The 27,231-nt window shown below is 34.9% G+C and overlaps 1 protein-coding gene across 4 annotated transcripts; it reads left to right on the forward strand.

Moving 5' to 3' along the window:
• Positions 1 to 7,722: 7,722 nt before the first annotated feature.
• LOC131633334 (uncharacterized) lies at positions 7,723 to 14,852 on the forward strand. Of its 4 annotated transcripts, none has more exons than XM_058904053.1 (7): positions 7,723 to 7,878; positions 8,772 to 9,037; positions 10,484 to 10,602; positions 11,137 to 11,236; positions 12,395 to 12,916; positions 13,733 to 14,070; positions 14,358 to 14,852. In XM_058904053.1, the coding sequence occupies exons 2-7, from the start codon at positions 8,869 to 8,871 to the stop codon at positions 14,514 to 14,516; spliced, it is 1,407 nt and encodes a 468-aa protein (XP_058760036.1). In that variant the 5' UTR covers positions 7,723 to 7,878; positions 8,772 to 8,868; the 3' UTR covers positions 14,517 to 14,852. The 4 variants fall into 4 exon arrangements, with proteins under 4 accessions (XP_058760036.1, XP_058760037.1, XP_058760038.1 ...); XM_058904054.1 differs by having other exon boundaries at positions 11,137 to 11,230; XM_058904055.1 differs by having other exon boundaries at positions 10,484 to 10,584.
• The last annotated feature ends 12,379 nt before the right edge of the window (positions 14,853 to 27,231 follow it).

Genomic DNA, 27,231 nt, shown 5'->3' on the forward strand with positions numbered 1-27,231 from the left:
TAAATGATAATATCGTAATATAAATTATAATTTATTTGCTGAATTTTGAATAAAATGATACACTTATAATTTCAAGATATAATTGATCTTTGATTATGCTTTGTGAATTGCTTGTGTTCAACAAAATTTATTATTTTGAAGTATATAAAAATTATCCAGAAATTGATTATGGTTGTTGATTGTTATGAATTAAATATGTTTTGGATATATTTATGTAGAAGTAAAACTTCAAACTAAAAAGGATGGTAAATGAAAAATGACATACAATTCGTATATATGGAAAAATGAATGACAAAAGTGTCATGATGATAATTTGTCAAAATTATCAAGAATATATAATATATTTTGCATATGATAAATGTACTAATATGACAAAGGTGTCATGGTTTGATGATAGGTGGTAAATGTTATCAAGAGTACATAAAGTAATCATAGACATGACTATTTGAAAGATCGAATATTCAAAGTTTATTAAAGTTTGAAAAGTCTTAGGATTCTTTGAGAAAATGATTGACAATGATATGATGTCTTTGGATATAACTGAATACGAGGAAAACATCATTAATGGATGTGGAACAAGCCCATATCTAATTAATCATCAATAGTGGAAACTAAACTCACACTTGATTAATGTTAAGTCTTAAGTTCAATGATGAAATTACATTATTAGAGTGATTGAAGTACTTGACAATAAATGCATCCCAAGGAGTAAAAGTACTTGGACCATAAGAATAAATGTGGTAGGATGAAGTCTTCCTCTTAATAGACATATATCATATGTTTGGTAGAATGCATAATAATGGGTGCATTTCTGATATAGTATACCTATATGAGAATGAAGTGGTGCCGCTTCATAGAGTTCAAGGGCTTGACTCTTAAATTCTCATGAAAAGGATATGAGACACAAGACCTTATTAAATGTGTCATATTGATAATTCGATCAATGGTACCAAGATTTCATGTGTGAGTTATTCACAATTGTTCTAATGAATAATTGGTTCAAAGCTTGTCTACCAATCTATCCGAGGATGAGTGAAAACCTGACTTACTAAGTAATGATTCAAATCGTCAGATACCTTTATTCGAAACCATAAAATTTCCTGAATAATGGATTTAGATATATTTTGAAAATGTTGGGGGATTGTTGGAGAACTTTTGAAATATATTTGGAAAGTTGCAATGGTTAAAAAAAAGACGTTTTAGAGAAAAGGTGTAATGCTTTACAATTGAAGCAATGTAACAATTCATGAATAAACTCTTTCGAAGGGTTGTTTCCTTTCACCAAGTGGCATGAATTTCTCTATAAATAGAGATAATTTCCAAACCGAAAAGGATACGAAAATAATGTATTTCAAGAGCCAAATATCATATCTAAGTCATTTCTTTATTTTTCTAGTGCACGAAAATAAATGAGGAAACTTTATTCGGTAAAATACCGTTGGTCGATATGCATAATATGAATGTGCGATTCATGTTAAGGTTTCTAGAGTATCTTGAAGGAGATTCGTCGGTTAACCCATTTGCATCCAATTACCGAAACTGGTGGGGGCGAATCGAACCTAAAGTTTAGTGTAAACACACGTTTTGGAATTTATTTTGTGCAATTTTTATCGTATAATTTTCATCTTCTTCTTGTCGATGTTTTGCAGTAGACCCCAACATAAGATCTAACACATCTTTCATTTCTATTTCCTACCAAACAAAATAGGTTATGTGCTCAAGTTAGCCTTCACGTATTTTAAAGTAAAAAACATAAAAATTTCATATAGCCATATTTATTATTGTTGTGAAAAACGATACCAATGACAAAGTATAATAGGGAATTATAGGGGAGAAGAAGAACACAATAATTGGTTATAACCGTTATTCTTTTACTTTCTCTTAAAACAAGATTACAAGTTTACAAGAATAACAAATAACCTCTCTCACCCTAAATTAGGATTTGCAGCTTTTTAATGATGAGAGACTAGTATGCTATTTATAATAAAACCTAACATACTAACTAATGGGCTTTTTCCACAAGGCCCATTACACAAGCCAACTTAATAAACAAGCTAACTTAACAAATTAGGGTTTAAACACTAAAACCTAATTTAACATGCTAACAACCCTAGCATCTTCGACACAAGCATGTGAGCAACCTTCGACTTCATGCTTAACCCTGTCGAACCAAGAAGCTACCCTTCGGCCATACTAGAGTTCGATCCAATATCCCACAAATCTCCACCTTGGATCTAACTCTACAACATCAAGGGAACACACTAGCTTTCTTCATGCAGCTTTATCAACTGCATACAGTGGAAAAACTTGCAACTCGGCAATGTCTTGGTGATCATATCAGCAACATTGTCTTCAGTCGAAACCTTCAGCACTTGGACTTCTCCACGCTCGATTACTCCTCTGACGAAATGCAGCCTCACATCAATGTGCTTAGTTCGCTCATGATAGGCTGAATTTTTCGACAGGTGTATTGCACTTTGACTATCACATTTAACAGTGATACCTCGACCTTGAAGTTTCAGCTCATTCGCAAAACCTTCAAGCCACAATGCTTCTTTCACAGCTTCAGTTAGGGCAATATACTCCGCTTCAGTGGTTGATAGAGCAACAACCTTCTGAAGTGTTGCTTTCCAACTAATTGCAGTGCCAAACATAGCGAAAACATATCCAGAAATAGATTTCCTGGAATCCATACAACCTGCATAATCAGAGTCGACATATCCTTCGATTACTGCTTTACCATCTTCACCCAAGGCTCCACCATAAATTAGGACTCTATTCAGAGACCCATTTATGTACCTTAAAATCCACTTCAATGCTTGCCAGTGAGCCTTTCCAGGATTCGCCATGTACCTGCTTACAAGACTTACTGCGTATGCTATGTCGGGTCTAGTACAAACCATAGCATACATCAAAGAACCAACTATATTAGCATATGGGATGCTATTCATATAGGCTCTTTCCACATCAGTACTGGGACACTGATCAATACTCAGCTTGAATTGAGGGTTTGTTGGAGTCACAACTGGCTTCGAATTCGACATACCAAACTTTTCAAGAATCTTCCGTAGATATGCCTCTTGAGATAGACATAACTTCGACTTCTTTCTATCTCTTCGAATGTCAATTCCAAGAATCCTGGAAGCAGCTCCCAGATCCTTCATATCGAACTCCTTATTGAGTTCAGCCTTCACCCTCATCACATCTTCAACATTGTTGCTTGCTATGAGAATATCATCCACATAAAGCAACAAAATAACAAATGAATTACCAGGTCGAAATCTGAAGTAAACGCAGTGGTCGAACTGACTTCTAATGAAACTTATGCGTGCCATGAACTTGTCGAATCTCCTATTCCACTGTCGAGGAGATTGTTTCAGCCCATACAAAGATCTCTTTAACTTGCACACATAATCTTCCTTCCCCTTTTCGACATACCCTTCAGGTTGCCTCATCAGGATCGTTTCATCTAAATCACCATACAAGAACGCAGTCTTCACATCCATCTGTTCCAGTTCAAGATCGAACTGTGCCACCATGGCAAGCAACATTCGAATGGACCTATGCTTCACAACAGGAGAAAACACATCATTGAAGTCGACACCTTCTTTCTGAGTGAAACCCCTTGCAACTAACCTTGCCTTGTATCTTTTCGACATCACTCCTTCAATTCCTTCCTTAACTTTGAAAATCCATTTACAGCTGACTAACCTTGCCCCAACAGGTTTCTTGATCAGTTCCCAGGTATGATTATCATGAAGAGATTTCATCTCATCATCCATGGCCTTCAGCCATTCAGTCTTATTTCGACTCCTCATAACTTCCTTATAGTCTCTAGGTTCTTCGTCTAGAACCTCACTTGCAGAGATTAAGGCATAAGCTATAAGATCTGCATATCCAAGTCTCTGAGGTGGCTTGATGACTCTTCTCGACCTATCTCTCGACAATAGGTAGTCATCGTCAGTTTCCTCAACTTCAGCATCTTCTGCTTCTTCTTCGACTTCATCTGGGATATGCAATTCAGCATCAACATGCTCCACCTCAACAGGAATTTCTACCTGTTCCAGCTCTTCGTCAGATGTTTCTGTACTTTGACCAACATCATCAGTTTTCTTAAAAGCCATTTCAGCTTCATTGAAAACTACATCTCGACTGGTGATACACCTCCTGTGACCTGGCTCTAGGCACCATAGCCTATAAGCTTTGACTCCTTCAGGGTATCCCATGAACATGCATTTCAGAGCTCTAGGTTCGACCTTGTCTTGCCTAATGTGAGCATAGGCTACACAGCCAAATACTCTCAGTTTGTCGAGATCTGGTGGATGTCCCGACCAAACTTCTTCAGGTGTCTTCATATCTAACGCTGTCGAAGGACATCTGTTTATCAGATATGTTGCTGTCGAAACAGCCTCAGCCCAGAACACCTTTGTTAACCCCGCACTAGTCAACATGCATCTGACTCTCTCCAAAATAGTTCGATTAAACCTTTCAGCCAAACCATTTTGCTGTGGAGTACCTGCAGTAGTTCTATGCCTTGCAATACCAGAGGCAGCACAAAAACTGTCGAATGCCTCATTGCAAAATTCAAGGCCATTGTCGGTTCTCAACCTCTTGACCTTCCTGCCAGTCTGATTTTCAACCAGAGTCTTCCAACTTTTGAAATTCTCAAAAGTTTCATCCTTAGTCTTCTGGATGAATACCCATAATTTTCTGGAATAATCATCTACTATGGATAGAAAATACCTTGCTCCTGAATGTGATGCACACCTTGCAGGACCCCAAAGATCAGCATGGATGTAATCAAGGGATCCATGTGTTCTTTGTTTGCCTTTGTTGAACTTCACTCTGCAAGATTTTCCAAGTACACAGGGTTCACAAAACTTCAGCTTTTCGACTTTGTCTCCACCAAGCAGATTTTGTTTCCCTAATTCGACCAGACCCCTTTCACTGACATGGCCCAATCTCATGTGCCAGATTTCTGTCTTCGACAAAGGTTTCGTGGATACAACATTTGTCGAACCACTTACAACTTCAGCCTCAAGGGTATACAAGCCTTGTTTCTTCACGCCTCTCAAGACTTCCTTCGAACCCTTCATGACTCTTAGGATACTTTTCTCTCCTTGGAAAACATATCCTTTCTTGTCGAATTCACCAAGAGAAAGCAGATTTCTCTTCAAATCAGGAACATACCTGACTTCAGTCAACAACCTTATTGACTCATCATGGAGCTTGAATCTCACAGATCCAACACCTGCAATCTTGCAAGCCTTGTTGTTTCCCAGCAATACTGATCCACCATCTTGATCACATAATTCCTCGAACAAGTCTTTGTTTGGAGTCATGTGCCAAGTGCAACCTGAATCCATAATCCACTCCTTCTTAGAGTCACTGCTTGAAACCACAAGAACATCAGATGATTCGAAATCATCTTGAACAATGGCAGCGTTGCCATTATCCTTACCTCCATGATATTTCAAGCGTTCAGGGCACACCTTTCTTGTGTGACCCTCCTTCTTACAATGGTAGCATCGAATGCCAGATGCTTCGCCACTGTAAGTCTTCGACTGGCTTTTGCCTTTCTTCTTGTCGAACTTACCATCCTTTCGTAAGAGTTTTCCTTTAACGGCCAAACCTTCGCCAACAGTCGAAGGTTTATGCTCCTTTCGTTCATTCAAGTCCTTAGAGTACAAGGCTGATTGAACTTCTTCAAACGTCAGGGACTCCCTTCCATACAAGAGAGTTTCTTTGAAGTGAGCATGTGATCGAGGCAAAGAACACAATAGTAACAGCGCTTGATCTTCATCATCGATCTTCACATCAATATTTTCAAGATCAAGAATCAGCTTGTTGAACATATCCAACTGCTCAGCCAATACTTTGTCTTCAATCATCTTGAATGAATACAAAGCTTGCTTCAGGTAGAGTCGATTTACCAGCGATTTGGTCATATACAAACTTTCAAGTTTCACCCATAACCCTGATGCCGTCGTCTCCTTTGATACCTGCCGGAGAACCTTATCACCAAGGCTCAACAGAATTGCGCTGTGTGCTTTCTCGATCATAGTTGTCTTCTCCGCTGCCGTTAATGCAGCATTCATGGCTGCCTCTCCCTTCAACACTTCCAAACAACCCTGCTGAACCAGTAGGGCTTTCATCTTCAAGCGCCACAGACCGAAATCATTCACGGTGAACTTTTCAATCTCATACTTTGTTGAAGGCATCTTTTCCACGCTCACCGCACCAATTTGTTGTGAAAAACGATACCAATGACAAAGTATAATAGGGAATTATAGGGGAGAAGAAGAACACAATAATTGGTTATAACCGTTATTCTTTTACTTTCTCTTAAAACAAGATTACAAGTTTACAAGAATAACAAATAACCTCTCTCACCCTAAATTAGGATTTGCAGCTTTTTAATGATGAGAGACTAGTATGCTATTTATAATAAAACCTAACATACTAACTAATGGGCTTTTTCCACAAGGCCCATTACACAAGCCAACTTAATAAACAAGCTAACTTAACAAATTAGGGTTTAAACACTAAAACCTAATTTAACATGCTAACAACCCTAGCATCTTCGACACAAGCATGTGAGCAACCTTCGACTTCATGCTTAACCCTGTCGAACCAAGAAGCTACCCTTCGGCCATACTAGAGTTCGATCCAATATCCCACAATTATGGTGTTAACGTTTTTGCGCTCTGTTTTACTTGTTATTAGTTTTATGAGAAATTCATGATAAAACACTTCTAACATAATATTCCCGTTAAGTCATCTCACTTGCTAGTTATGCAAAAACATCAGGTGTAGAGTCGCGAGTTCGAATCCACGACATTCCACTTGTTCATCTTTAAAAACTGAACTCCATTCACTTGACTACACAAAAAAAAATCAATAAATAATATTAGTTATTGATAAATAAGAGAATAATTGTTTATGATAAAGCAAATAAATTAATATAATTATGTGTATGTATATATATTCTCTCCATCTTATTTTAAAAATTCCATTTAATTTTTATTTTTTAAAATAACAGTTATTATGTTAATTTTAATAATAAAAAAGACTTAATTGCAACTTTGGTCCCCCTATTTTATCTTTTTTTCGATTTTAGTCCCCCCATTTTTAAAATCACGATTTTGGTCCCCTTTTGAGTTTTCTATTGAAAAAGAGATAGGAATAGAGACTAATTTTGCAGAAAAAAGCAAAATAAAGAGACGAAAATTGCACAGAAAACTTAAAAAGAAGACTAAAATAGTGATTTTTAAAATAGAGAGATCAAAATCAAGAAAAAGACAAAATAGGAGGACTAAAGTTGCAATTAAGCCAATAAAAAAATGTATTTATTAAAACAATATTGTTATATTTTTTATTAATATCAAAAGAAAAGTTTTTTTTGATTAAAAAAAGACTTTTTACTTCCTAAATTGCCAAGTGTTGAACGAAGTGGACCTCAAACTTCACTAACAGCCACAAAAACAACAACAACAACAAAAACCGTGCCTTAGACTTCAAAGGTCAAAAGCACACACCAAGCTGAAATACAAACTGAGAGTGACCCCCACGCACTTCCCAACGCGCGTATGACAGCGCCCACATCCTGTTGTGTAATCAAAATTACCTCTCTTTCCGCGAAGCAGCACGTGTCGACGCGTCTTCCTTAGCTGGTTCCACGCGCCACGTGTCACTTTTCAAATGGCTGAATCAACAGATATCATCCCAGCCGTCAAAAGCATCACCAAACAGCGCATAGATAGAATAACTATGGATCTTTCTCAGTCCTCTCTCTCTGACTCGCGGAAACTGTAAATCAATGGATTTCTAGAGAGAGAAACTAGAGAGAGAAAGTCGTTGGTTCCGTTTTTAGCAGAGGTAATCAATCTGTTATTCAATTTCACTGTGTTCTTTTTGAATTTTACATTGTTCAGCAAAATTACAGTTTCTTTTTTGTTTCTTTGATCTTTGAACTGTTTGAGATAATTGTTAGTTATAATATTAATAATAGCTTATTCTGCTGAGTTACTGCAACTTAATCTTGCTAGTTTCTTCAATCATTTTGAGTGTAGTTTCTTGTTGAGTTTGTTATGATAACTTTCTAGGTTGACTCTAGATTTGGTGTGTGAATTGGTCAATTTTTATGGTTTTTGGAGTGTTTTTGTAGATGGATTAGTTTGAACAAAGATGGATGTTTGGTTTAGCTTTTGGAATAGGCAAAAGCAATTCTAGACATGTAGAATTGATTTTGAAACGATTTTGAGGTGTTTGATATTTTTAAAGTAGAATTGATTCTGCTTCTGGAATTGATTCTACTTTTAGTTATAATTTTGAGTTTAAACGTGATTTTTACATTGAAATTTATTATTCAACTCATTTAGCTCAAAATCAATTATTTTTACCTAAGTTAATTTTAACTAGAACCAAACATAAGCTAAGTTAATTTTAAACTTTGTTAGACTTTTGAAGTGTTTCATTATTTCTCACCTATCTTTTCTTAATGATATCATCATCTTTTATATAAAGAAGAAAGGACTTGGATTTTCAGTTTCCTTTTCTTAGATACGCATTTCTCAATTATTTTATGTCCTGCTGAATTTTGATATGTTTCGTACTGCGTTTTTCTTTAAATTCTCGCGTCCCTAGGTTTTTTAACGTGAAATATATGAAGCTATCTTTCGTAGCTCTAGCAATACGTATGTTTGCTTGTATTTGGACGTGGTTTCAAACAGATGATATATAATTCATAATTTGGTATTTTTGTGCAACAGGCTCTTCTGCTGCTTGCTTTGACTGTCAAGAGGGACCTTGGTTCCCCACAAATGTGCCGAAAGCAAAATTGCTGTACCGATTATAAGCACAAATCAAATGCCATCCCTAAAAATGAAGAGCAAAGTAAGTGCGAGCTGTTTGGCAGAGAGAAATGATCTTCAAATATGTCAAACATCAAAAGTAATTTCCAAAAACCCATGTTCTAAAATCGTGATTTCTGCTCAGGAGGTAGAGATCGACACAACTATTCAAAATTGTATAAATGGTAAGAAGCTACTTGAGATGGCTTAAATTTAATCTTTCTTTGATGTTTCTGTCAAAGTATCTATGTAAATTTTTTCTTACTAGTACGTTTTCGTGTTTTTGCTTCATTTGTTCTTTTTCGGTCTCTTTATTCAGCATTTTAATATATATAATATACTCCCTCCGGTCACAATTATAAGCAAAAGTAACTACTTTCACACTGATTATGAAAGTTAGTTAAGTGTAATTAATTTTCTTGATTTCATGTACAATCAATGTAAAATTTACTATAATATTTTTAGTTATATTTGATGAATCAACTACTAACATTAAATGCATTTGAATTAAATGAAGGATATACTAGTAATATAAGAATTAATAAGTTTAAAAATAAATGACTTTTGCTCATAATAGTGACCAAGATTTGATGTCACTTGTTTGCTTATAATAGCGACCGGAGGGAGTATAACATGCTGCTGATTTGGAGTTTTCGTTACTGATTTTAAGCTAGCCATAGAACCTTTGTTGGTGTTTTGCCTGGGTGATATTTTGTCTTAATTTGTATCGTAATTAATAAAGGACGATTGATGTATGAAATACATGCCTTTTGACATTCTACTAGGAAAAGTAAAATTATCATCATTTATATACTTATACTTGTTGTTTAGGAATCTGAATCTTCTCAGATGACCATGTTATGTCAAGATTCTCCTGCATAAGTTGCCGCACTCCTACACTTACTCACAAATTGTTCTATAGTATAGGTCTTAATGTCAATCTTTCATAACCCGCTACACATCCGGGGACAGAAAGCACGTTATAATAAAAAGAAAATAAAATCCTCGCTTAGACAAATTGGTTTATCTGTCATTGCCTTGATCAGGTAAGTTGAGACTTTGGAGCCAACTAGTAGAGGACGTAAAAGAGCTGACTGTAATGTGAGATGTAATTATGAATTTATCATCGAGTTGAATTTTCAAATTTGGTTTCTGTTCTGAACTTTAAGGTAGTTCTGAGTCTGTAGCCTTAAGGTTTCTATAGGGTCAAAATTCTGTTCTTCTGTCACAATTAAAAAAACAGGACCTAAGATTTAGCTGCTCGTTATCAGAATATTAGGACCAGGTTTCCAAAATATGATTGAAATTCAGTTGTTAAATCATTAGTTGCGGTTTATCTGAAAAGTCTTTTGATGGTAGAGAAAATTGTTTGTATGATCTGCCTATCATAAAAAACACTAATGCTTAATTTTTAATTGAGTAGAGTGACCAGGTATGATACAAAGTGACCAGGTTCCTTAGTTTTTTAAATTTTTTTGCCAGTTAATTTTCTTGATATAATTCATGTCAATTCTGTGATCGTAGATAGTATCACTTTCTGTCACTTACAATCTTCCTTGATTTACAAGTGAGTTTTAAATTGGCATTATTTTGATTCTACGCGTTTGATAATTCTTGCTATTTTTCGATAGTTTCTTCAAGAATGCTGCCCAAAGACATTGCAACTGATCAATCTAATGATGGCAAAGAACATCTGGATTATGAAAACTCTGACTCCCAACACCAGTTTTCTGTATGTTCCTCTATCCTGGTAACACCAATTTTCTGTATATATATAGTTTGATATTAGCATAGTAGTAAATATTTGCAAATCTTAGTCTATCTTTCTCTTAAATTTAATTTAAATTAGAAAGAGACAAGGAGGTAGAGAAATTAGATAATTTATAGATCAAACATACACTGGTTATTTTAAAACCAACTTTTTAAGTTTATTTGTTTTAATCTAATTTGAATTTTAAATTAATTAAATAAGAATCTAATTTTAAGAAATATCTAAAACCAGAATTTTAAAACCAGCCAATTGTACATGGTTATCTGCCTTTTGAAGGTTGCCAAACCCTATTGTCAACTAATTTGGGGCATACACTGATAAACATACCAATGAGTTATCCTTTTCCAGATAAATAGAAATTCTCCATTTCCCAACTAGATAGATGCTTGTAGATGCTTCAAGCTTTAGTTTAGTTTTCTGTTGAAACATTATTATATAATACTTGTTTCCGTGACATTTAAACTCTTCTGTAATGCATGATTGCCATAACTCTTTTTTTTCTTTCTTTTCTAGGAACTAACCAATCTCTGTACAGAGAACTTAGAAACAATTTTTTCTCCTGCTTTTGAGCCCATCGAAGTCCATTCACAACATTATACTGAAAAAGGCACAGGTATGAAAACTCTGTTATTTGTATGTGTTCTTTGCTTGTTTGTAATGTATCCGTGACACTCTGAAAGAACATGATTGTAATGTTTTCTTATTTGTTTTTTAATTTGAAAGCAAGATTTATCATGCAACTTTATTATTTTCTTAATAACTTATGTGATAACTTGCACTGTATGAATTTCTTTCCTAAGTCTGATAATCTTAGGTAAATAAAAAGCAGGACTTATTACTGCATTTGAATTTAATGGGCCAAATTTTGATGCTTCTTGCCAGAGAAATTAGATCGGCCCACTTGATAAATTTAAAAAAAAAATAAAGAAATAGGATTTGTGAAGAAGAAATCAATTTAAAATCATACCGAAGTTAAAATCTTACAAAGCACTAGAAATTTACTAGGGGTGGGAGTGTTTAGCTGTTTGTAGGAGATTGTTGGTTTAAATCTCCATATCATGGTTGTAGCCAAAGACGAGAGGCATTAGAGGTTGTTGAATCTATGAGCTGATTGTTATCTTTTAAAATATGACTAGTCAAATGTAGGGACAAATAGTCTTAAAGTCAGCCTAAGTAGTAAATGAGTAATGAACAAAACTAGCAATGAAAAACTGGGAGGAATTAAAGAAAGCTCGCAAAGCTCTGTACTTTGACTGAAATTTGACTTTAAGAGCCTAATAGATAAGTAGTAAAATACAACTAAGATTAAAAATATGATTTATTTTTTAATAAAACTACTAAATTTTGAAGTAATGGAATTTAAAATCCAGCCTAATTTCCTTAGCAGACAAATTAATATGTCCGGTTTTCGAACTTATGGCTGCTAGATATAAAACCATTCAGATGCTTTCACCTAATAGCTTAGCCTAAAAAGTTAGTTGGTTGGGTTCATAATACAGAATCAAAGCCTATAACCTAGTAAAAGTTAAATTTCAGCACAAATTTGAATGGTCTTGTGCATTGTCCCCGATTTAACCCCAATGGAATCACGCGTTAGGGGTCGTGCTAGATATAAAACCACTCACCTGTTTCACATAATAGCTCAAGTTTTTACAATAGGGGGTTCATTCCAGGGTCGCTTTGATTGAATTGACTGCATCACAATGTACAGTTACTTTATAGCTATCTCGTTGTTATTATTTATATTCTGACAACTTCGACTGTCTTATAGTGAGCTTTGGTGATACTAACATGGAAGGAGTTGTAGCTGATGAAGGAAGAAACATACGTGGCTTTGAAACATGTGATGTATCTGACTTCTACATTTCTGACATGATCATTACAAACTTACCCTTTTGTGGAAATTCATTGGATGATGATGTCGGTGAAACCAACTACCTATCTGATTTTGGATCCACCGAGCCATCCGTGGTTTGTGCTTCTGAACAGTACACGATCCTGCCTGTTCGTGAAGATGATGCTAAAGTTGGATGTACTCCAGATATCATGTCATGCGGAGAAGGTGCTGTGGTTCGTGAAAGTGCTAGCTTGTATTCTGCTATAGCTCAGATAAGATCCTGCAACCAGGAGTCCGATGTCAAAGATGACTTGGATAAGGAAGAGTGCTTTGATCCACAGTCATTTATCAAGAGTTTACCAGAACTATCAGAAGTAGAATTAAATGACCAGCCCACACTATTTCCTAAGCAATCTCCAAGAAGAAAATCAGTAACCCTTGTGCTTGATTTAGATGGTAAGAAATTATGATACTTGTTTACCACCGATTACTAATAATCTATTTATAATTACTTAATGTAGTATTGGTGTAAACTGTAGATGATTTATCTTCCAGTTTATTGGTGTTTAATCTAAAATAAAGATATATGCATATATTTTTCATTCCATAGCTTGGTATTGCTAAAACTATTGCTGTTTCAGTTATTTAAACAATAAAGTTCATAATACCAAGTAAAAGTTTCATAAGAATCTGCTGCTTTAGCTATTCATGGATATTTATTCTGCATTCATATCCGTAAGAAAGAAATTTAGAAAAGTCCATACAAATTGCTGATACTAATTGCTCTGAAGCAGTAGTTATAGTGAATTTTGAATCTGCATAACATTTGAATTTGTTACCATATTGAAATATTTTATAATATCTTGATCTTTAGTGTATCTTAGTTTTTCGCGTAGGATTGGATTTCATATTTCCTCATATATCACGATTTTCTTCATTATTTAATAATAGAGACTTGGAATAACATGATATCAAATCAGCTAGCTCGATTAACTTTTGTTGAATATTAGTGTGTATGTGCTACTGTATTTGTCTGTCCATGTATATGGGAAAAACTTACAAAAGTTGATGCTACAAAATTTAATTGAATTCATTGGATTACTTTAAAACTCACTTGGTTCAACTAACAACTTTGAACATCTCTGCAGGATGATATAACATTGTTTCGTTGAAAACAAGATTTGCCATTTTTTTTAGATGTTTTATTTCTGAAGTATTTACAGTTGAAAATCGTATTCACCATAGCCGCCTTCCGTGCTTTCTTATGTGCAGAGACCCTTGTTCATTCTACGCTGGAACATTGTGATAACGCAGATTTCACTTTTAACATTTTCTTCAATATGAAAGATTACACAGTATACGTAAAACAGAGGCCTTTCCTCCACACATTCTTGGAGAGAGTATCAGAAATGTTTGAAGTTATTATTTTTACGGCCAGCCAAAGCATATATGCAAAGCAACTACTTGATGTATTGGATCCAGATGAAAAATTTATTTCTCGCCGTGTGTATCGAGAATCATGCCTGTTTTCAGATGGAAATTATACAAAAGATCTTACCATATTGGGTGTTGATCTTTCAAAAGTTGTCATAATTGATAATTCACCTCAGGTATACAATCTATCACTATCTTTTGTTGGTTCAAGTCTCAATTTTTCTTTTAATACTTTATTTTAAGCAGTTTTCAGTTACTGTTAAGTATTATTGATGTCTCATGACAATGTTATTTTAAAATTTAAATCTCTGGTTACTTGGTAAGTAATTTTTTCCCCCAATGAGCATTAGGCTTAGACTCTCTTCAAATCATTCATAGGCTACTGTCTGGCCTTGATAGGGGAGGGGAGGAAATATGTTATCTGCATTTGATGTTCAATCCTTTCACTTTCCACACATTTCAGGTTTTCCGGTTGCAAGTGAATAATGGTATTCCCATAAAGAGTTGGTTTGATGATCCATCAGATTGTGCGCTAATGTCATTACTTCCCTTTCTAGAGACATTGGCTGATGCTGATGATGTGCGTCCTATCATTGCAAAGAGATACGGTAACAAAGAATAAGAATTCTCCTTAGAACAAATTTAGCATCTTTTCTACTTTCTCTAGGTTTAGGAAATTTAGCCTCTAAATAGTTGCTAAATGCTCCTTTCCGTTCGAGTTGAGATGCATTAACCTATACAATAAACTATTGTTGTGTTATTGTTGAGTCCACAGTTGGTTCTCTTTTCTCTCAGTTGACAGATCTGGAGTTCTCTGTTTCTCTTGAAAGGTAGTTGTAGCAACCTTATCCTTTTTTTTCTCCCTCTAGTCATTGTACAGTTGAAATTTGAATATTATTGCTGGTGTACTTGAAACTTATCATATTATGGAATATAGTTCAGAAAGTTACATATTTCATTTTCTATCTTGCATACTTCACTTTCTTGGCCATTGTTATTGACATTTTTCTCATACAATCATATAGAATTTTGATCCAAGTATTATTATGTGTATCATAATACATGCATGGTCAAGGAGGCAAAAATTAGCTAACCACCCAAAAAAGTTTTGAACACGTTCAACAATTGTAAAATTACTAGGAAAAAGTACAACAAGGGGGAATCTAAAAGATGACTGAAATTACAAAATCAAGCTAACAGTTGCATGGGTAAGATTGAATAGTCTTGAAAATAGTAATTATCATCCGTAGTAGCAAATTTGAAACGTTAAGCACTGGAATGAAATATATGATCATAGTCATAGGTATGAAACATCAACATGTTTATGAAAATAACCGAATAAGGTAGTAATGAGGATTTCCTTAATGACAATCTTATTTCATTTTAGGTTTCAGCCTTCCTGATGCATGTAAAAGAGATTACAGAAGAAGAATATAAATTTGGTTACATTCAGAATCTAAATATTAACCAACTATGCCAAAAGTTTGAGTTGTTGAGTTGTTAAGCGAAGACAAACGAATAGGCTTTGTACTATATTCGTACTCCCTTCTTCTAATTCGTGGGTGAGCCTAACTCAACCTTACAAAACCGACTTGTGAGGTGAGGGATGCTCAAACCTTATAAACACTGACTACATAGGCCATATCTCTAAGCAATGTGGTACTAAATTCAGCCCCTTTACACCTAACACGGCGAAGGTGTTAGAGAGTGTAGTAAATGCAAGCCGAATGCCGCAATTTAGGCGGCTAGGGCAGAGTGCAATGAAGGCGGAATCTCTAAAATCCCTCTTGGAAAGTGCATTTGGTCTTGATGCATGAGCAATGCACGGGCCTAACCTAATATCATGTCTTAAAATTTAGGTTAGGCCTAACTCAACTCTAAAAGCTAGCTCAAGGGGTGAGGATTATGTAGAGCCTTATAAAAACTACTTTGGTCTAACTCAATAGTCAATACACTTCATACCTAACACAATTAAAAATTAAAGTGTTGGAGGCTTCAATTAAGCAAACACTAGGTAGTTGCAATGAAGCAAGCTAGAGAATATGCTTTCTTAATCTGATAATCTTCTTAATACACTCTCAATGAAAGGGCTATACTTTCATTTGTACATGTATTCAATAAAAGGGCTATGTGTTTGACATGATAACCATGCTGCAATGAGAAACATGAATGTTTGAGCCTCTGTAAATGATACATATTTACATAAGTAATATTTATGCATATTTTCGTCTGATTTGGAATAAATCCAACTGGTCTTCATCACTTTTGTATTCATAAAGTAGATTGGCCATCCATCATGTCTGAGTTGGAAGTCTTCCTCAGTAATTTCTATTGAGCTATCAATATCTGAGAGGTAATAAACTAGCCTCTTTTGCTTTAACTTCTTTCTTATCAACAAACAAACTAATTAAATCCCCATGTTGTTAATCTCGGCTAGCTCTGTGTAGCACTGACCCCCCAAATGCTGAAGAGAGATAACCACTACTGCAAAGACTAAAATCGAATAAACAAAGTAAATAGAAATATTCAAAAATAGACTCATACGCAAAATTGAAGGGATCATTATACTTAGTTAAGAAACCTAAAGTATAGTTTAATAAAACTTAAACAGAGAAGAATAATACATAATTGACCTAAAAGTAGGAAGAATAATAGAACGATTATTTGTGAGGAAGAACATAACACTACTCTTCGAAGGGTTCGGATTGAAGTTTATACCCTTAAAAAAAGACAACAGTTTAAAAAACAGAATTTCGGGAGTTTATGTCCAAAATTTTAATAGCAAACACAATAGCTGCTGTGATAGTGGCTTGGGGTCGCCATTAGCAGTCACTATAACAGCTGCTATTGACAGAGGCTCGCGGACCAATAGCGTCGCGCCGAACCCTACAACCACTACGATATTCCGCTATAGAATGCTATTGACAACAAAATAAATTCTCTATTCAAGATTATCCTTTTCGAGGTCTGGTTTAGGAATAAATTCATATGTTAAGTTAGTAGTCTTTTTAGCTTCCGAGTGTCTATAATCCTTGGAGATTTTTATAATTTGACAGATATATATAATTTTTTTTTATATTTATACCTGTGACAGAGGTTTGTATGTATAAAGATTCTATATTCAGGAATGGTTGACACAGGGGGAAAGAGATACTATAATTCCATAATCACTCTAGATTGTCGTACTGGCTATACTGCTATATTCTTTACCACAAATAAACTTCTATCTTTGCTGATCACTGTGTCTTTGGTGACTTGGTTAGTATTGTTCATTAATTTGATTAACCTGGACATTAATATGAAACTTAGAATTGTGACTGTATGAGCAAATCAACGTATACAAAGGTATGTTGTTGTGCAAGGATAACATGCGATGATGATGCTGTTCCTTCTAGAATGGAAGAGCTGCACCTATAGTTTTGTGAAAATTATTTGGACATAACCTGTATAAATAGCTGGCTATCACTGCTTTGATTTTTGTCTACTAGTTCCAGCTATCATATTCTTTCATGATTTTGCATCCATTGTTGCAGGTCTGTGAAGAATTTTTTTAATTAGATTATCCCTCTATTGGCTGTCTGATAGGTATGTAAATTTTGATAACTTTAGTCTAGGAGTTTCGCAGGTACTTGTTAACTGTCCTGCCATAATATTTTTTACACACGTTTCATCTTCAAAACCATAGCAAGTTGGTACAAAAATTGTAAATGCCTACCTCAAGTGTTCAATCATTGTTATTTCTCTTTTTACTACTTGTGCCAACCCTGCCATGTGAGATTGTTTAGCTTGATTTGTTTGGTGATTTTTCTACCAAATTGCAACATTCAATTTACTTGTTTGGATGTGAAACACTTGTGGTTTGTAGTCTAAATTTTTACAATTCCTTTATCTTTTTCTATATATTAAAATCTTAACGTTTTTGTTTTACACCTAAAAATCTGGAATCAAACTATCTTTTGACACTTTTTTTGCCTTCACGAATTTATAGAATCTTTTTCAAAATTGACATGATAAGCTACAAAATATTCTCTTGAAAGATTTAAGATTGTTGCATTTTTAAAAATCGATTCGTTTTCAGAATCTCTAATTAAATTAGAAAAAACACTTGCATGTTATCAGTTTTCGAGTGTTCAAAGTTATTTTTAAAAACTCATTACTACGAAAACATGACAATATCACCACAAGTTGGACTGATTTTGACCTATCTATCTAACTCAATTAAAATTAACATCCAGACTCTATGATCTAAGTAAACAAACACAGGCAAAATCGAACAAATGAATTTTGAATATTGAAATTAAAAAATTAATTTTTTAATAACCAAGTTGAGATGATAAATAAATAAATAGGGTTACAAAAATATTTGAGATTAACAATGTACATTTAGATTCTTGACTGTGATATAGTTTTGAGACACTTAGCTTATACTTGAAAAAAAACTAATCAGTATAGTGGAACTAAAATATTATGGTTATAGGAGTTTTCAAATTCGGGATAAAATATAGTTATATAATAGATAAAAAATAAAGATAAATTATAAGTCAATTTCTAGCTCTTTTACTAGCTAAGAACTTAAGATTTGCCTTTATACTGGGGCATCTCAAGTCATTCAGGGTTACATCAAATTTTTTATTTTCTTTACTAATTCATAAACAAAAGCATAATAATCGATTATCCATTGCTTTTTAAATTTGCGATTTTTTATTCCACTCCATGGTGGAAAAGAAAAACTCTATAAAATTCTTAAAATATCCTTTGAAAATCGAAAATATATTTTCAGTGAGCAACTTTTTTTAGTTGTATTTATGTAAAATCAAAAATATACTTCTGATATAAACTGAAAATATATTTTCGGTTCCTAATAAACCCAAACACAGTATTGTAGTTGTATTGTGCTCGTTGGTGAGTTTGTAATGCACATATTCTACTCTTTTTATGAGGAAGTGTCTCCATTAGGACAATTTTATAAAACAAGATAATGGCCAACTTGTATTTTGATTCTCTAACAAATTTTTATGAAATTTATTAATATTAGTACTATGTCAAAGTCAATCAGGGGCGGAGCCAAGGCCCAGCCCAGCCCGGGCAGGCGCCCGGGCTCAACCCCTATTTTCTTTGTATTCCTCCAATGTAATAGTCGATTTTTAGATAAAATTAGGGGTAAAATTAAGGGCAAAATTAGTAAAAATAAAGTGTGAAAATTAAAACAAATGAATAATAAATGGTGTAAAATTTTTGCCCAGGCTGCCTAAAATTTCTGGCTCCGCCACTGAAGTCAATTGACTCTACTTTCAAATAGCACTGGAACATCAATCTTAAAATTTGAAGTTGATTGGGTAAGTATTGAAGGTGATGAAGCTTTCGGAAACTCCAAATTCTTGAAGGCTATTTTCAATAGTGTGGACAAGAACATGTTTAGGCTGATTAACACATGTACTTAAGCAAAAGAAGTATGATAGATTCTCAAAACTGCACATAAAGGCCCATCCAAAACTCGTATGCCATGGTTGCATCTACTCACAATAAAGTTTGAGAATCATATAATGAATGAAGATGAATCCATCTTGGACTCAATATCAAACTGTGTGACATTGCCAACACATCTTTTTCCTTAGGAGAGAAAAAATGAAGGTTACAATTATTGAAGAAGTCAAAGATATAAACATCATCAAAGTTGATAGACCCATTAGTTCTCTTCAAATCTTTGAGATGACTATAATTGATAGGTTAGAAAAGAAGAACAAGAGTATAACCTTTGTATCCAACACTAAAGAGGATGAACATCAAGGTGAAAGTGAAGAATGTCTAATACTTGTAGAGAGAAAGTTTAACAAAGCTTTGAGAAGGCTGGATAGAAAATGGAGGATAAATGTTCGAGACAAGGTTTCATACATCAGCCCAAGAGCAAGAGCAAAGATGAAGATAAACCTAACAAAAGCAAAAGGGCATTATGTTATGAATGCGAAAGGTTTAGTCACATTGAAGTTGAATGTCCTACTTTTCTAAAGCATTAGAAAAAGATATTGTGAATCTCTTGGTCTGATTTTGATGATGTAAGTGAAGGAGAAATAACTAACAAGGTGATGAATTTCACTGGAAAATATGAATCTGGTAGTGATTCTAGTGATGAAGAAATCGCCGATGAAGAGATAGCTAAAGCATACAAACTCTTGTACGATCAGTGGAAGGAAGCGTGCATATTAGGAGAGAAACAAAAGAAAACTATAAGTGCTCTCCTTAAGGAAAAAGAAAAACTTGAATCAACCATTGCAGGTCTGAAAGAGGAAGTCTCGTTGTTATAGTCCAAATTTGATAATATGACAAAGTATGTACGTATGTTGAACAATGGTTCATATATGTTAGATGAAATCTTGGAAAATATAAATATTTCAAGGAATATGAAAGCTATAGAGTTTGACTACAGTTCTATGAACAAAAAAAATCAAAATTCCCTCTAAGAAGAGTGTTCCTCCTAAGAAGAAAATCGAGTTCTTTATGTCGGACCACATGTCTTAACAACTGGTTCTAGATATGTATTCTCAGTACAAAGGCTACAGGAACTCTTCTGTGAGATATCATCATTGTGTAACATATGGGCATATAATGCCCTACTGCTATAGAGTGTATGGATATCGTTATTCCTATAGTCAACCAAGGCTCAAAAGAAAAAGAAAGAAGGTTCAGGAAAAGAAAGTGTGGAAACTCAAAGTAACACACACAAGTCTGATAGCTCATACATCTTTTAGAGTGTCCTTAAGAGAATATTGGTATTTTAATAGTGGATGTTCTAGGCACATGACTAGAGAAAAGACACATCTTGGAAATTTAAAGCCCTACTCTAATAGTTATGTTACTTTTGGTGATGGAGAAAATGAAGAATCAAGGGCATATGCAAACTAGTTAGCCCAAGTTTCCCTTGTCTTGATGATGTGCAGCTGGATGAAGGTTTAACTGCAAAATTGATCAACAAAATTCAACTATGTTATCAAGGTCTGAATGCGAACTTCAACAAGGCTGGATGTATTGTCACCAGCAAGTTTCAAAAAGTGTTAATGAAAGGTTCAAGGTCCCAAGACAGCTGGTATTTGTGGGTATCTTAAAACAAAAGTCAGTCCTCAACATGTTTGATATCAAAGGAAGATGAGACATAACTTTGGCACCAAAAACTTTGTCATCTTAATCTTAAGAGTATAAATAAGATCATATATGAAGATGCTATTAAGGTATTGCCAAAGATCAAGTTCGAAGAAGGAAAAATCTGTGGAGAGTGTCAAACAGGCAAGCAGACGAAAATGCCCCACAAGAAGCTCCAACATCTTACCACCTTAAAATTTCTAGAGTTACTTCATATGGATCTGATGGGGCCTATGCAAGTAGAAAGCATGGGTGGAAAAATATATGTCTTTGTGCTTGTGAATGATTTCTCAAGGTATACTTGGATTAAATTTATTAGAGAATAATATGACACCTTTAATGTCTTCAAAGAGCTATGTGAACAACTCCAAAGAGAAAAATGAGAGTGGGGGTAATGAGGGTAAGAAGTGACCATGGAAAAGAGTTTGAAAACTCTAAATTCTCCGAGTTTTGTTCCTTTGAAGGGATTGGTCATGAATTCTCAACATCTATCATACCTCGGAAGAATGGAGTGCTTGAGAGGAAAAACAGGACCTTGAAAGAGTCAATTAGAATTATGTTGCATGCCAAGAGCCTATCTTACTATTTTTGGACTAAAGCAATGAATACATCTTGTCACATTCACAATAGGGTGACTATAAGATCTAGAACTAAAGAAACTCCGTATGAGCTTTTTAAAGGTAGAAAACCTAATGTTAAATACTTTCATATCTTCGGTAGCAAGTGCTACATCTTGATAGATCGTGAGCAAAGAAGAAAGATGGATTGAAAGAGTGATGAAGGGACATTCCTAGGTTATTCCATCAATAGAAGAGCATACAAAGTATATAATAAACGTACCAAGACAATGATGGAGTCAATAAATATTGTCATTGATGATACTTCTAAAGATAAGCAAGAATATGGAGATAATGTATCTTATCAACCGAATGATGTCCTAACAGATGTCCCACACAAGAGGTCTAACATTGAGTTTGAATGTACAAAATTTGAAGATCCTCAAATCAATAAGATACCATCAATCATAATTCACAAGGATCATCCCATTGAAAATGTCATAGGAAATCCGAATGAAGAATCATCATTTGATCCAGAGATATGATTTCTCACTCTTGATTCATTTCCTAGATTAAACCCAGGAATATCAAGGAAGCATTGAATGATGAATTTTGGATAAATGCTATGCAAGAGGAACTGTGTCAATTCAAAAGAAATAATGTATGGGAATTAGTTCCAAGACCTAAAGATGTGAATGTCATTGGTACCAAATGGATTTACAAGAAAAAATAAGATGAAAGTGGTAATGTGACAAGGAGCAAGGCACATTTAGTTGCTCAAGGGTACATTCAAATTGAAGGAGTAAATTTTGTTGAGACATTTTCTCCAGTTTCTATACTCGAGTCCATTAGATTATTGTTGAGAATTTACTGCATGATGAAATTCAGATTGTATTAAATGGATGTAAAAAGTGCCTTTCTGAATGAGTATCTTAATTAAGAAGTTTATGTTGAGCAACCAAAGAGATTTATTGATCATAGTTTTCCATATCATGTATAAAAGTTAAAGAAAACTTTGCGGGTTAAAGCAAGCTCCAAGAGCTTGGTATGAAAGATTAATTGAGTACTTGTTCAATAATGGATACAATAGAGGTGGAATAAATAAAACTAATTTGCGAAGAATGATAGAGGAAATCTCATGATAGCCTAGATATATGTTGATGACATTGTCAGACCAGATGGTGGAGCATTTTGTCCAACAAATCAAGTCTAAATTTAAGACGAGTCTTGTAGGGGAATTCACTTATTTTTTGGTATTCAAGTAAAGTAAATGGAAGACAACATTTATGTATCTCAGAGCAAGTATGCTTAGAGTATTGTGAAGAACTTTGGGCTTGAAAATGAAAGCCACGAGAGAACTCCTACTGCAGTACATGTGAAAGTAACCAATGATGAAAAGAGTGTTGATGTAGATTAAAGTTTATACAGAAGCATGATTGACAATCTGCTCTACCTCACTGCAAGCAGACCTGACATTTATTTCTCTATAGGTGTTTGTTTTATATATCAAGCTAAACTCAAGGCTAATCATCTTATTCAAGTGAAGAGGATTATGAAGTATATAAATGAAACTTGTGATTTTGGTATTCTATATTCTCATGTTACTAGTCCTATACTAGTAGGGTATTATGATGTTGTTTGGGCTGGAAGTGCATATCATAGAAATAGTACATCTAGTGGATGCTTCTTTCTTGGCAAAAACTTAATCTCATGGTTCAGCAAAAAGCATAATTTTGTCTCATTATCTACTTTAGAAGCTGAGTACACTATTGCAGGGAGCAGTTGCACTCAGTTGCTCTGGATGAAATAGATATTGAAGGAGTACAATGTTAAACAAGATGTCATGACATTATTCGGTGACAACTTGAGTGTTATTAATATTTCAAAGAATCTTATACAACACAACAGAACCAAGCACATTGACATTCGTCATCATTTCATCACAAAACTTGTAGAAAATAAAGTTGTAAATCTCGGACACATAGCAGCTGAAAAATAGTTAGCGGACATATTCACTAAGGCTTTAGATGCAGTTCAGTTTGAAAAGTTAAGGCGTGCTCTTGATATTTTCATTTGTGAGAGTCTATAGTAGTCAAAGCTAGGGAGGCGTGCAAGGATAACATGAAAGTATCTCTCTCCGAAGGTATAAGGTGTACGTGAATGTGTAACTCCCCATTTATATATTTAGTCCTTTGCATGGTATTGTTTTAATAATTGAAATTGAGGAGAGTCGAGTTAAGGGTTAATTATATTATCGGGATAATAAGAGTAATATAATAATAATAGTGAGATATTGATAATAATTAATATAGGTTATTATTAATTTTATTGATAAGATTATTTTTATTCATATTATTATTATTGGTATTATTTTAATTAGTAACATTATTGGGATAATTAACTTAATAATTAGAAGAATGAGGAATTAGGGATATAGAGAAAAGAATAGGGAAGTTTGAAATCACTTTGCACGTAAAAAGAGAAAGAGGAGAGTTAGGGCAAAGGAAGGAATTAGCTAATTTCACCATTGTCAAGGAAGATCAAGCTTGGAATTAAGGTAAGGGGTGAATGGATTCAAATATGGGTGATTGAACATGAGAAGGTAGGGAGGGTTCCTTCCCCTCGTAGAACTTTTGATTTTCTTCCATGAATTGATTTGAATCTTTATGCGTTTGTATGATTTGTGCTGAAATTCCTAATTGTGTTGTGTGGGTATGTATTGTTGATGATAAATTCCATAATATATGCAATATGTGATGAAAACCCTTGTGTGCTTGAAAACTATGAGTAAATTTGGGAAATTTCCTTGAATCTGGAGAATAGAAGTGTCATATGTTGTTGTTGTTGATAGATAAATCATGTAGTGTAGTTAAGGTTGCTGAAGATGAAGTAGGACTGATTTGGAACTGAATTAGAGAGTGTAGAAGTGAATCATTAGAGAAGAATTCGTAGTGGTGCAGAAAACTGGGTTTTAACAGTCTCGCCTGGTCATATGCGTATGAGGGGGCTATACATGTATGGTTCCCTTAGGAATAGAAGTTGGGAGCAGGTTCTAGTGATACACGTATGGGTCTGTGCTGGAAGTCGTGAAGGGAAATGCTCTTCTGGTGGTACGCGTACGATACGCGTATGGTGGGGGTCATATGCGTACGGGGAGTGATACGCATATGGACCTGGGTGGAAAATTTGAAGAGAGTGTCACCTTCTGGTGATACGCGTATGGGTGACTACGAGCCAAGGGCGATACGCGTATGAGACAGGGTCATACGCGTATTGGTCTGCTGTGTATGGTCTTTGCAATTTTGCGATTCCTTTCCCGATTTTGTAGTGAAATGTAATCCATAGTGACTTCTGAGAGTGTAAATAAATTAATTAATCAATGGGATAATTAGGATGGGGTAAGGTGAGGATAATTGAGCGATTTCTTGTAGTTAAGCCGTGATTTACAATTTATGAATTGTGACTCTGATGAATTGTTCAAAAAAATTGTAGAACTATGTAATTCATCCATCAAATCCTTTATTAAAGGAATAAGAAGTCGATCCTTAATAGTTAGTTCATTGAGACACCTAAAATCCACACACAGACGCGAAGACCCGTCTTTCTTTCAGACCAAAATTATGGGAGAGGAAAACAAGCTATTGATGTATTGTACAATTCCTTGATCCAGCATATCATGAACTATCTTGTCAATGAAATCCTTTCGTACCACTAAAAACCAATAAGTACGGAGATTGAACTGTTGGAAGCCTTCCTTAAATGAGATTTTGTGATCAAATCTAGGTCTAATGGGAGGTAATGCAGTTGGTTCATGGAAAATGCCAGCATATTCATCAATTTACACTGAAATTGAAGTAGGTAAAGTATTTGGCTGCTGATTAGATGACAGAGTATAACAAGTGGGTACATCCAAGGAATATGAGTCAGTGGTTGTGGATAAAAAACATAATTCAGCACCCTTGTGAATTTCTTGTGTTAAGGTTTTGTTATTGATAATTTTAAAGCTAGGATTTTTGGCTCCCTTTAAAACAAACTTACGGCCATTCGTGTTGAATTCCATTAGTACCTTATCAAAGTCCCAAAGAATTGTTCCTAATGATTTCAACCATTTAATGCCCAAAATTAAATCACAACAAACTAGCGGCAACACAATGACATCGACAGTGAACTGTGATTGCTATAATTTCCATTGAAAGTCTCTACAGATGAAAGCAACTTCTAGCTTGTGTCCTCCTCCACCCGTGAGCGACAAGGGAGATATAGCTTCCAGCTTACAACCCAAAGATTAGGCTATATCGAGATCTAAAAAATTATGCGTGCTACCACAATCAAGGAGAATGTGCATCAATTTCTTATCATGTACTCCTGTCACCCGCATAGTTTGATAGTTGGTAATACTAGTCAGAGCTTGTAAGGAAAGTTGAGGATTATCAAAAGGTTGTTTAGATTCTACAACTTGTGTATCATCAACAAATTCCTCTTCGGGTGATTCATCCTCATCAATCTCAAGGACCATCATCTGAGATCTCTTATGTTTGAGTTGGTGACCAGGTGTAAATATCTCATCACAGAACATACAGGGGACCTTAGCTATGCGTTCAACCATTTCAAGAGCAGAGTACGTATGAGTTGATCGTGTAAAATTTATGCGTGGATTGGTATTGGGAAATCCTATAGGAGTAGTAGAAGGAGATAGGGATGGTGATATGGTTAGTTTGTTCAAGATACTAGGGTTTTTTGTGAAAGGTGGAAAGCGAGGGTTAGGCTTTGGTGGCGGCGGAAGAGAAGCTTCGTGTAGTTTTGCCAAATTCACAGCATGAGCAATGGTGGTAGGTTTAAACATTCGAACATGCATCTGGGTATGATAATTCAAACCAGCCAAGAAAATACTAAGCGAATGTCCAGGAATCAAATTAACCAGGGTGAGGGCAAGCTCAAATTGGTCAATATATTCTTAAACCTTGCCATTGTGGTTTACCTTCAACAACGAAGATAATGGGTCCTCATAAACGTCGCTGAAACGAGTTGTGACGTCTGTGGTGTATTGTGGCCATGGTGGATAGATATCGAACTTCTGACATATATAGTTGAGATGCCACTGCAACGCTAACCCATCAAGGTGAATCGAAGCTACACGCACCATTGATGTCATCAAGATTTCATCCAACAGAAAAAATGATCACGTTTGTAGAGCCAATCACGCACGTTTTTACCATCAAAACGAGGGAACTCGACTTTGGAGATGCGAGTGGCATATAGGTTTGTGTTATTGTTACGATTGTTGACAGGTCCTCTCTGACCATTTGACGCCGGAGAACCTTGAGCGACTTGAGCACATAACAAGGAACGAATCTCATCCATATCTGCAGTTCGTTGAAGCTGCATCTGTGCGAGACGCTCTTCAAGGCACTGTTCTAGATCTTGAAGAGATTGCGAAGGAGTAGCCATGGAACACCAAACTGATACCAATCTTTGGATATTAGGGATAATCGATAACACCCACTTCTAGAACCAGAGGTCACAATAGGAAGAATGTAACCCGATGATAATAGAAATTGTAGAAAAACACGTATTGGAGAGAGAAGTATAGTTGATTGATAATGCTTATTTTCTTTTCATTCATTCAACGGATATACAGAGACCATT

This window comes from Vicia villosa, unplaced genomic scaffold (genome assembly GCF_029867415.1).
Source record: "Vicia villosa cultivar HV-30 ecotype Madison, WI unplaced genomic scaffold, Vvil1.0 ctg.001112F_1_1_3, whole genome shotgun sequence".
In the NCBI taxonomy this organism is placed as follows: domain Eukaryota; kingdom Viridiplantae; phylum Streptophyta; class Magnoliopsida; order Fabales; family Fabaceae; genus Vicia; species Vicia villosa.